General features: G+C 36.1%; 1 protein-coding gene across 1 annotated transcript in view; it reads right to left on the bottom strand.

The window, feature by feature from the left end:
- The window catches only part of Cdc40 (cell division cycle 40), a 42,696-nt gene that overhangs the window by 11,919 nt on the left and 17,813 nt on the right, over window positions 1–12,964 (bottom strand). Inside the window, exons 3-10 of the mRNA XM_003466046.5 lie at window positions 12,145–12,274; window positions 9,219–9,302; window positions 7,697–7,836; window positions 6,912–7,008; window positions 5,241–5,380; window positions 4,396–4,470; window positions 2,465–2,510; window positions 273–374 (exon numbers count right to left, since the gene is read on the bottom strand). Coding sequence (XP_003466094.1) covers window positions 273–374; window positions 2,465–2,510; window positions 4,396–4,470; window positions 5,241–5,380; window positions 6,912–7,008; window positions 7,697–7,836; window positions 9,219–9,302; window positions 12,145–12,274 — 814 coding nt within the window. The remainder of the gene's footprint in view (window positions 1–272; window positions 375–2,464; window positions 2,511–4,395; window positions 4,471–5,240; window positions 5,381–6,911; window positions 7,009–7,696; window positions 7,837–9,218; window positions 9,303–12,144; window positions 12,275–12,964) is intronic.

The following is a 12,964-nucleotide window of genomic DNA, read 5'->3' as shown; positions in this document are numbered from 1 at the left end:
ATTTGAACAATTTAATTCTGCTCACTGAACACTGTGCTTCTATTAGGTGCAGTGTGTTTGCTTTATCAACTCTTATGCTGGGACAAAGTTTCACAGCAAAAGTTGCTGATGATATAGCTGAGTTTCAATTCTATAAACACATTTTGTGATATTAGTTGATAATAATGGGGTCAAAACCCAGCGTTAGAGATCATACCACTTTGCCACAGAAGGCCACTCATACTGTTCAAACCTAACTGCTCTCACTTTGCTTTTTATGATTGTGCTCTTACCTGTCTCAGTGTCCCAGAGCTTCAGATACCTGTCATAGGCTGCGCTGAGAAACTGGGTTCCTGCAGTGTTGAAGCAGATGTCCCTAACAGCTTTACTGTGACCTAAGGCAGAGTAAACAGAAATGGCAATGAAATCAAGTACTGCGTCTTCATAAACACCCTAAAGAGAAACAACATTCAAGAGTGGTCGCAAGGAAAGCTTAAGTAAGGATCACTGGAACCTTCTTTTAATTTACTGTTTCACAGTCTGTTATGTGTGGGTTGTGGGGTGTGGGTGGTTCTTTCCTGCAAGAAGTTCAAGTGATTCTGATGCATGCTTCAATAAGAATAAAAAGAAAAGGTCTGATTTTCAAAAAACTGTCATGTCAGTGTCTTACTACGGAGCACGGGTAAGCGGTGACTAAACAGCCAAGAATTTATAGAAACATAATAAACGAATTATTGCTAAGAAATGATGAGATTCACTTAGATTATTCAGCAGGCTAGAAGTGAAAACAAAGTCACCTAAAACTTATGTGCAGGAAACTATAGCCCTTGTTCAATAATTGTTTTATAATCATATTATCAATCTTTATAGAAACTGGTTTAAACTCTCAGAGACTATGTCTTTGGAAAATACTACCTTTTAAGGTGACATTTTGACAACTGACTAATTTTAAGATACTGATGATGCTTTCATTTGGAATCAATCTTGCCTGACCAATCAACGCTTTTGAATGTTACAAGTACAAACAAAAGCAAAAAGTTTACCACTTGCCACCGCCCCCACCATGATCAAGACACATACAAAATGCAAGTGGCACAAATTGTTGACCACAAGCAGCATGAACCATCAATGCCAACTCTGCCAAACTCTAGAAAGGCTGCACGGGCCATGGCAACGAAGCATTCTTTCCACAGTAAGGGGCCTGCAGAGCTGCCGTCATCCTCTAAGGAGAATTTCAACTTTCCACTGAAAAGTGCGCCACTATCCCGGAGACAGATGGGGACCAAACCCACTCTATCTGACAAAGACACTTTGTCCCCAGACACAGCCTTTCCATATGTCTTTCTTCAGTCTTCGTGACATCTTGGATAGTATTTATTCAACTGGAGGCCTAAAGTCTTAATGCACAGCTGAACAGACTCCCACTTTAATCTAAAAACAGAGCCACTATGACTTACAGTTTCACTATGGTGCAGTTAAATTGGGACAACTGGCCTTCGTATGAAATGACAGACAATAAACCTTTCTCGTGCGTCACACAGCTAACTTCCCGTTGGCCCTCTTCTTCAAGCTGTCTCAGTCTGATAGTTTTCTACCTCAGCTGCCAACTCTTAACCTGGTTTTAAAGCTCAACATCTGGCTGATGCTCACTGGAAATTTTCAGGTCCACACGCCCTGGCAGCTCAGGTGCACTGGGCCAGCCTCAGGACCCCTCCTGCCCCACAGGATCCTGCCCCACAGCGGTGGATCCGACACTCCTCCGTCCCCTCTGGAGTCTTCTTAGATGCCTACTTCTCATCATTCACCACCATCGCTGCATCCCTCTGACTCAACTCCGTCGCAGCTCTTTCCTTCTGTCTCTGTGCCTTTGGTTCAGATTCTCATGCCTTTTACTCCAAACAATGACACACTGTACAAGTCACTTCTTTTCTGCCTCTTTTCTTGCTCTATCCAGGTATTCTCCAGATTGCCACGCGGTCTTTGTAAACTTCCAATCATGCTACTTTGCTGTTTTGCCGAGTTGTTCAATGGCTCCTTGATGCCCTTAGGAAAGTCTCAATTCTAGGAATGCCATACATGACCCTCTGTCTTGTCCCCCTTCTATTACTTTCCTCCACTTTTCTCTCTTACCTGCGTCCCACAATTCTGCATTGTATGTGATTTCCCAAAGCAGCATGCTTTCTCATACTACTTTTTTTTTGTCTTTTTCATTTTTATTGATACCGGGGATTGAACTCACGACCGCCTGCTTGCAAGGCAGGTGCTTATGCCGCGGAGCTAAATCTCCAGCCCCATACTACTTTTGTAACTTTTTATTTTCAAGTTCTCTTTGTCCATGTGAGGAGACTTACTCCTCTTTTCAAGGTCAGCTCAAGTCTATAAACATTTTCCTCACTATCAGTACAGTAAAATTACTGTCTATAAAGTCACTTTACTTTAATAAGTTTTTCCAAACAGATTTATAGCCAAGGAAAAGACGTATTACCAATAAACGTTCGTAGACAGCGCCGGTCTCCATAAACCTCCCATAGCTGGAGAAAAAATAACATTTAAAAATTAGTTTTCGTGCAGGGGCTTAAACTCAGGGCATCACGCATGCTAAGCAACAACAGTCATGTGCTGAAGGTATGTCTGCGTATCTGTGTGTGTGCAGGAGAGTTGGTCAATAAACGTCGCGGAGTCCTGTCAGTTTGTGATTTACCACTTGGATACATGCATACATATAACACACCCTTACAACTGAAGAGTTTTAAAGACTTTGGCATCAAAAGTTGATCAAAGATATCTGTATTAAAATACCAAGATAACTATGTTTGGAGTTAATCCAGATGGGTTCATTTTCTTATTGTTCTTTTTCTATATTGTATATATTTTCTGTGCTAAAAAGTTTCTACTTTTATAATACTACAAACTACCTTTAAAAGGAATTAAACGCTATTAAAGCTGACATGTATATAATACTTTGATACTGAAAGGTTTTTTGGGGGGGTGTTTTTCTGAAGTAGCAAATGTTCTAGAAGAAAATAATTACCTAGATTAAAATAACAGGCTCATAATTCTAATCATTTCTAAAGTAGAGGAACATGAAGCTTCAAAGCTAGCTTTATTCTTGCCTACCTCAAATCCAATCCTTCACAATGTTGCTAGTGCTTGAAAATAGCCTTTCTTGGCCACCCAGGGCCAACTGGATACAGTCTCAGTCCCCGCTGCGTGCCAGGCAGGCCTCTGAGACCTGGTCTCTTGCCGAAGACTATAATCATTCTTTGTCTCTTAAATTTTATGCTCTAGCAACCACAAAACTGCTGTACTGTTCAGCGCATACCATGCTGATTCACTCTATTCACTCCTCCGAAATTCTATTCCTCTTCGTTTTACTTAACCCTCCTGAGGTATGCTTCCGTTTCGAAGCCAGAATACCTACACCTCTATACGAATCAATCATTTATATCAGAACGAAGTGATGGCTGCATGGGTAGGGACCGTACCTTCCTAATTCTTTATCTTCAGGCCTCTGTACCTAGTAAGCTTCTAACAATGTTTACAGGGATGAACTAAATTGAATTCTATGCTTTTTTGGTCAAAGAGAAGATCATATTATGGAGTAATATAAAGTGAAAGTTAAAGGAAACAACAATTCTTTGCTATAAACTTTAATTAGAGACAAACCGAGACACTTTCTATTAGAGACAAATATCTAAATGGCTGCTGTCATCAAAAGACGTTGCCTTTATATATTGTTAATGATCATAAATTATTTAAAAATAATACAACTAATGATTCAATCTTTCAAGCTATAAAAGCACTAAAATGATTTGGACACAATGAAGACATAATAAGAATTATCTTTTCAGATTTGAGCTCTTTTTTTCAAAGTTTTCCACATATTCGAGTTGACATGCATTGGGGTTTGGTTTTGTTTTGTTTTGTTTTAATCACGCTAAATAGCTCAGCAGGAGACAGAGGTGGAGTTTCTTGAGGCTATGCAAAGTGGGAGCAGGAACGGGAACATTTCTGCTCTCAGAAGTCTACTAAGTATTTGGAAGGAAAAGGATGAATTACACTGCCTACTTTCAAAAACTGGGATTTCTATCACAATCTCTCTACTGCCTATGCATCAGTCACATACCCAAAATCTCTATAAAAAATGCATGATTTGTGATTAAGTATTTATGTGTCTAGTGCCAAGGTGATTGGATTACATTCTCAACAGTTGCCCAAGCTTCAAAGAGCCTCACCAACTGGATCACATTTGAATCTACAAGTCTGGAAAACAGTTCAGCAATTCATAGCATCTAAGAGAAAATAATTAGCCTTTAATTGCCTAACACACCCAAATATATTTATAAATAATGGAACAGATTTAACAAAAGCAATAGCTTTGCAGCACAGTACTCTCCTTCTGTGGCGGAAACTCACCTTAATTTTACAGTCCATGGAACAAGACAGCAATAAATGGCCAGAGAGGGGAAACAATCTTACTGCGCTGACACCCTGTGAAAGAGCATTAGTTACCAATCTGAAGAACTTCAAATAATAGCTAGAAATGTAGGAACAGAAAAACAGTGTATTTTAAGCAACCAAATTTGCTATTTTCCAAACATCATGGGTCCAGAGTAATCTTCTGGTATTATAGACACTGAGCTTTTGAACATTTTAATTTTAACCTTGAATATGACTTCTTCACCCAAGGCAGACCAGAGTCAATCAAACCACTAATGCCCCCATTTTTTTCTTACATAATCCCTTTGCTCTTTGTGAAAAGCTGAAAAATAACAGTTAAAATAGTAGAGATGACAAAGAATACCAGAATCAAATGTTTTGATGTCTACATTAATTTAAATAGTACCTTGGATTATAAACCAGGAGCACTATCTCTGAAATGTGATAATCCCATGAACCACATATCATCGCTGAAGCTAAGCAAGAGACCAGAGGCTAGCAACAACCCATCACCTGCTGACTTGGTGCCCATGTGAAGGCAGACTGTGGCAGCTCCTTGTGGGGAAAGGACTGGGCTACAGTAAAGCAGCTGATGGCAGTCAGGGTCAGCCCAAGGGGCCTTGGAGACGGACTGGCTAACTGACTGACACAAATATCTATCTCAAAGCCTTGTCACTGAGGTTACCTATAATCTGACTTCCCTGATTTGTCTTGATATCTCTACATCTTTATCAGAAATATTGTTCTCATCAACAGCTGAAACTCAACACTGGCTTCCCTGTTACAACATTACCATAAGCAGAAATAACCAATTTGCTTACCTTTGTGTGTCCAGACCACACATGAATTTGTTTTTTGGGAAGATAACATTTTTCAGGTGGTACAGAAGACCGTAGATTAACACCAACATCTTGAGGTATGTGGAGATAGGACCTGCCTTGATAGTCATACATTTCTTTAACTGAAACAAAAAAGAGAAAGAAAGCAATAAACAAATATAAGCATAGTCATGAAATCTGTATCTTAAAAATGCAAACAAACTGTTTCACTCATGGGGCTATGTCTATATGAAGTAGGTAGCAACATTCTTATGATGGTGTCAAGACTGAGTTAGCTAAAATCTAGCTGCCTGAAATACGTGCCATCATTTACAATTAGAGGTAGGATTCTGGAGTTCCTAAATACTCAGACAGTATCAGACCTTTAGATAAGATAATGCTTTTTCCACTCAGTCACACATTTTAGTGATACAATAAAGACCTCACTGCAGTATAATTACAGTGAGGTAACAAAAGATAGTATTTGGGTCCTGGATGAGTCACTAGTAAAGAAACACAAATAAAAGAAGGAAGTTAAAAAACCAAAACACTGCCCTTTTCTCCACTTTTAGTCCCTCCTGGTTCCCCTGCATCCCTCCTTCCCACGTCTCCTTTCCTCTTTTCTGTCTGGCACCGGGCCTGAACCCAGGGCTGACTGCACCCAGGGCCTTCAGACCAACTACATGCTGAGTCCATTTCTTATTTTGAGAAAGGGTTTAAGTTGTTAAATTGACCAGGGTGGGTTCATATTTGTGACCGTTGCCTTAGTGTTCTAGAGTATCAGGATTACAGGGCGATGACCTCAGGCCCGGGTAACAGTCACGGATACAGATGACATACTTACCAGCATGCTCGGCACAGACTGGGTACGTAATAAAGACTTTCTGTTACTGCTATTGTGGCTGCAAGCACCACAGTACTAAACAAACTCCTTGAACATAAAAACGAAGCTTGAGAACCACGTATAGCCTCCTGCAATCTAAATATCTGATCATCTACAGATAAAAACTCTCTATAATGAATGTGATCATTATACATACCTAGATTATACCAATAAAATTAAGTAAACTTAAAAAACAGAATTAAAGGTTTAGGAATAAACCCATAAAATAGTAAGTAACACTGTCATTGTTGAATTACTCTTTACAGTTTTTGATAATCACTGTGTAATTCCCGTGTGGCTAATTATTGGTAAGTAAGCATGTATGTATTTTTTTCCATAAATCAAAATAGGAGAGAAGCAACCTTCAATTTACTTACATGAAAAACAAAGTTTGTTCTTTTAAAATTTAAGTTAGTAATAGTTACAAACTGTGATAGTAACTGAATATTTGGCTTTGGTTCAGGTAAGTGACTGAAGCATTATTAATATAACAAAAGACTCAATTTTATCTTAGGAAAGGACAGATTACAGATCATTTAAATTTCTTCTTTATGACTTTTAAAAAACTCAGTAGCACTTCAAAAAGAATTAGCTGTAGCAAACATTAATCATGCTACTTTTTCCAGTAGGAAGAAGACTCTGCTGTGGGACTTCTTTGGATACAAACTGTTCAACACAGTTACACTGAATACAATGATTTTAAAGCAACTGACAGTAAGGACAGTTGGTGTTATATGAGCAGAAAACAGTGAAATTTTCATGAAAATGAAGGAACAGTAAAACTAGATTACCATGTAAGATTGTCTTCTCCTCCCCAGGCTTCTCTTCTTCTTGTTTGCCTTTTTTCTGCCTCTTTGCTGTGATTTCATCCAATTCTTTTTGTTCTTCCTAAGGAAATGGAAGCGTGAATTTAAAAATGAATGTCTGAGAACCTCATCATGTCCAAAGCTGGTTATAAATTCTTTATAATGAAGTCTATCTACATCTTTGTGAAGCAAAAGCTACAAGTATGTTTCCCAAGACAACAAGCTCAACTCTTCCACAGAGGAAGATGATTACCTCTTCTGCCGGTTACAAAAAGGTATTAAACACATCATGGGACCAGTACATGGCCAAAGAGACAGGGGAGCATGAAGGTGGGGAGGGGAAAAATTCTGTAGTTTTACTTTATAGACCTTATAATATTATTAAAAACATAAAGATAAAATTTAAGATTTTAAAATAAATTACTAAGTGAGATCCATCAGTCTGATAAAAAGCCTGATTCTCTAGTTATTTGAATGTCTGGTTTCAGAAGAATAGCAACCATGCTTAAAAGCATTATTAACATGATTTTTATTAAAAGTTGTTCAATATTCTATTTTAATTAAAAAGTATAGTATAAAGTAAAGCAGAAAAAAGAGAAGTATCAATATTGTAGGCAAATGAAATTTTATTGTGTTTTCTCAATCAATGAAGACAGAAATTTTGATGAGTCATTTGGTTCTCTAAGGAAATCTCAAGTTTATTAATAGACATACACTTCACAGACACCTAGTGCATACCTGAACTGAAAATAAAAAACATCACAGCTTACCTCTGAAGGTTTGGCTACATCCTTTTCATCCACATATTTTGCCCATGGCCCCAAGAAACCATCAATATTAGATGCATCATTTTCTTTGAACTTTTTCCTTTTTTCTGTTTTCTTCTGACCAGTTTCAAATACAGTTAAACCTGTATTAACAATATCACAAAGAAATGAAAAATATACCTATAGTTGAAGAAAGGTGATTAAGTGACCAAAAACAAAAATAAAATCAATGAATTTGCTGATATACCAAGCCGTACTGCACAGAAAGGTTTTTAACCTTCTAAGGGAGGAAGCATCACTGCATCACTACATTACTGAGGATTTTAATATATTAAACAAAGATATGTAATCCCACAATGATTCATAGCCTCTTTAATGAATCAAAAGCCTGTGCCAGGTGATTTTCGACAGTTTTGAAAGAAATTCAGCAACTCAATATTGTTAAATAATATCTTTGAAACCAAGAATAAACTATAGTCATTTAAAAATGGAGTTACAGTAAATACTTATGTTTACTTCCCATGTAATTCATCAATATAAATTAAACAAGATTTCGTAAGAATCTTGAATTTCTTTTACATAGTCAGAATCTAAACTTGAACTCTAAGATCGTCAGTTTTTACAGTAAAAAGAAATGAGGAGGAAGTCTCTGAGTTTTGTTTTGATCTAAAGGAGGCGCACTCTGTGAAGAGCCATTAAACTGGAAAAATGAAGGTTTATAGAAGTCATAATCAAAAGTTAAGGATGTACTTACATACACAATAGCTCAAAGATATCTAACTTAAAGGAAAAAGATCTATTTAATTCAAACCAGTTTCCTTTAGATTGTATGTTAAAACTGAAGCATACTAAAATTCTATTTTAACAAGAATCTAGCTCATCCACAATAGGCAGTTCGATCATCTGTCTTAATAAGCAGAAATGTTCCTAGGCAACTAGCACATTCTTTTTTAAAAGTGATTTTTAAAGCAAATTCCAATGGTCTGATAAGTTTTGTAACATGTTAGCATATAGTACAATGCTTTGTTTTATAACAGTAAGTATACAGTGACTATGAACACAAATGTTATTTTAGAACATACTCAAATTTAGTCATCAAATGACCCTTCAAAGACAACTGTCATAGATGCACAAAGTAAAATTTTTCTGCTCTATAAAAATGCAACTTGCTATCTTGATAGGAATGAGAAAATCACTGCCCAAATTATTTATCCCCTAAATTGTTACTTACTCAGTGATTGCCATAGGCCGGGCAGGGTGCGGAGTACTCCACAGAGGTATGTGCCTCCACTTTTACAAGACAGCACTGCCAGTAAGAGGCAAATGCGAGTTCTAAACGATAACAGTTCTAAACCATATTGCTCTGGACTGTACCACTCTACTGTCAGTTTTTAAAAATTGAGGACTCAATAAAATACTAGATGTGCAAGTCATTAAAAGTCAGCAATTATATATATATATATATATGAGATATATTTAAAATAAATTACCTTACTGGGATGGGGAAAAAAATAAAATAAATTACCTTGATTTTTTTCAGCTTCTTCTACAGAACCAATGTATTTAGCAGACACTTGATGATTATCTAACGACGGATCCAATGCATAGCCTGTAGGAAATAAGTACAAATTACCGATACCATTTTACCATGTATCATTCATTTCATTACTATACAAATATATCCACTTCACATTTTCCTCCTGAGGTATTAACAATAGTTTCCTTAAGGACTAATCCTTTTTTCCTGAGCTATATTTCTATTAAAAATAATTAATCCTAATCTCAGGGTGGACCATGAACGACTTCAGCAGAAAAAGAAGCATCTTACACGATGAATCCACCATGCTGATATTATATTACTAACGGCCTTTCTGACCATGAAACCAAACTTTAGTTTCAAATATTCTAACAGCCTAAAAAATACATATACATCATGTATTAAGAAGTTTAGAAGCTATTCTTTATGCTTTTTAGTAATGGATATTGTAGGACTGAGTTTATTAAGTTATATAAACTATTAAAAAAGAAACTGTAAGAAGATTATATAAACTCTAGCTACTGTTTTGAAAAATGCCATTTTCAGTAAGCACAGTTTTCCTTCTAACCTTAATATTTGGACTTCATAAATTACTCTTTATTCATATTTCCTTAGTAAAAAAAGTAAGAGTATTTCCTTAGTAAGAAAAGTACATGAATACTTTCAACTGCCTATAGGGTATTTAGCTGCACATAAATGTTGTCTTAGTGGTCTAGGGAAACTTAAGGAAAGTCTACATAAGCAAATTCAGTCTTTTATCAAGTGGATATGTTTTGTATACTAAGTTTTCATAATTACCCTCATAAAAAGGTGCTAGGTTGTTGATAAATCTATGGCCTACAACTTATTTATGTAAACAATAATGCAATACATAAAACATACTAATCCATTTTTATGAAAGAGAACATCGTAGGGGATATGTTAATATTTTTATTTTTTAGCAAGCGTAAAGGGAGTTTCTTTTGGAAACAAAAAAAAAGATTTGTCGGTGAAACATTTTTAAAAAAGCCAAGGATGCAGGTGCTCAACTCACCCTTATGATATCAAGAATACAATCAACCACCTGGCTATTAGTTCATTTGCTCATACTTTTTTTCAGCATTAAAATATGTTCTTAGCCAGAGGAGAGAGCTTGATGGCGGAAAAAGAGCTTTGGAGTAGAATCTCTGAAATCACAGGTTCAAATCCTATGAGTTATTTTAGCTTTCAATTCTTTGAGGTACAGAATAGTGTTCTGTACATGATTTTTCTTAATGTGACATTAAGGAGGTTCATATAAAATTTAGTTCAACATATCATGAGTTAAAAATTCCTATCTTAAACATTCTACTTTGAAGGATTTCTGTGAAGTGCTTTTGTGTGATGCTTGGACAAGGGAAGAGGGAAAGGCTGTCTTTGGTCCGTCGTCTCTGTGCAGGCACCGATCCACCCATCTAGCCACAGCCGTGTTCCTGAGGAAGGGAACTCGTGCTTCTCTCTTGATCCACATCTTCTGGGCTGAAGTCTCACTGCCACTCGCACTAACTCTGCCCCAGGTAACTAGTGGACAACATTAGTTTCCTTTCAGGAACAAAGGGAATCACTTAGTCGTATATTCTACTACAAATCAGTCAGTGATAGAGTAAGATCCAGCTCTAACACTACAGAAGTTCAGCCCAGCTAGTTTTCTGCCCTCCTACTCACAAATAAGTGAATATACCTCCACTGTAATTCTTAAACACACACATCTATCTTTTAAAGCTTATCTTCCATTTTACCTTTTCAATGGAGTTAACGTCTACTTTCTTCCTTTTGGTAGCTGTATGTGACAGGACTACTATACCAATTTTGTTACTATACCCTTAAGATTACCAGTAGTAACATTCTAAATAATAAGCAATTTGCAAAGGAATATTGTAAACATGGAGAAAAGTCTTCAGCCTCATTAGTCCAGAAAAATCAAACTGAAATAAAGAAATATAGCATTTCAATTATCAAATAAACAAAGGAAAAACTATCACATGGATCTTTGCTAAAGAGAAAGAGAATGTTCATACATGAGGTGGTTGAGTAAGTCAGGAGAATTCTTTTGGAAAGCAATTTAATAATATATAATAAAGGCTTTAACACATTACTTGGGGAATTCATTTAAGAAAAAACCATGTTAAGTATTGTACATTAAAAAATTAACTACTGCATCTCACTTTAAAAGTCATTCTACTGTATTATAATATATGCATCACATTTTCAAATGTGCAAACTGGAACTGACTTGAAATCTAATGATACAAGAAATTCTCACATGAACTTTCGCAACATTTTTAACATTAAAAAATGTTAATATGTGGTTTCTAATACTGAAGTTAACATTCATGTTAATAACGGCCATGGTGAGTCTAAAGTTATTTATTTAAAATTCTGTTTTCCACTTCTGCAGACCAGTGTAGAGAAAATTTAGAGAGAATGTGGAGATCACATTGAGAAGCCCGGTACCATGAGCAGAGAGACCAGGAACTCGGGGTGAAAAGGGAAAATGGAGAACAACAGAAGTCATGTAAATTTCTGAGGGGTGAAGACTCAAGAGAAATACCATATATAGGAGCCAAAAGCCAAAGTACAGAGTGAGTAAATGAGAGTAACTTCACTGATAAGAACTGTGCAGGTTGACTCCACAATAAACTACATGTATTATAGAATATAAATGTTCCAGAAATCACTCCTGATATCATAAGTTACATTAAAACATGAGTATAAAAACAGTATCGATGTTTGTTCTATATGCCAGCAGTGGTATCGCAGAGTTACATAAATAAAATGAATTCATCTGTCACCTCCTTAGTATGTCGCATAGATACAAAGATGAGAAAGTGGCACGTAAAACTCACACTTCTAGTAAGCCTCACAGTTGAATTATTTAAATCTTAACATAACCTTACCGTATGTGACAAAAGTTCTTCTTTGCTGTTCAAACATGAAATCATTGATATGAGCTGGTTCGGCATATCCAGAAAGCATATTTCTAGGAGCAGCCATTTGCTGTGTTCTAAAGGGATTTTCTGGTCCAAACTGCAATATTATGAGAAAAAAAAAAAAAAAAAAGCAAAGAAAAACATAAAGAAAAGCATAAGTTGAATATATAAAAGCCAGAATCAATGAAACTATTACATAATGTATTTTCAATTCTAAATCAAGGGCTATTAACCTATTTAGGAACATACTAATTTTACACAGTATAGTGCAATAATTAAAAAAAAATGATTCTCCTGCACTAGATTATAAGTTCCTTAAAGGGAAGACACAAAATCTATATTTACACCACAGTGCCTGGCATAGAGAGAGTATTAATGAAGGAAAGATCAATCAGAATCCCAGCAGGGAAACAGGCTAGAAAAATAGACAAAAAAATTACATACTTGAAAAAAAATCCCTAGAAAAGAACATCACAGATGTAAATAAAATTTTCCTACTTTGAATAGTCATATTGTGGGAGGCCATTATTATTTATTTGTTTATAATGCTCTTGTCTACGGCCATACACCCTGAACGCGCCAGATCTCATCTGTTTATAATGCTCTGAATTTCCAGAATGATTTTCCAAATATTTGATTTGTTTAAACATCCTGCTAAGTTTAGATATATTCTTCTCAAGCCACAAATGAAGTACAAAGGCAAAGACGATGCCTTATACCGACAGCCAACATTTTAATTGGTAAAGCTGAACTAGAACTCACAATATCATAACAATCACAGCTTCCA

This window comes from Cavia porcellus, unplaced genomic scaffold (assembly GCF_034190915.1).
Source record: "Cavia porcellus strain 051 isolate PalLab524CR breed Dunkin Hartley unplaced genomic scaffold, mCavPor4.1 scaffold_7, whole genome shotgun sequence".
In the NCBI taxonomy this organism is placed as follows: domain Eukaryota; kingdom Metazoa; phylum Chordata; class Mammalia; order Rodentia; family Caviidae; genus Cavia; species Cavia porcellus.
This window is presented reverse-complemented; position numbering and strand designations above follow the sequence as displayed.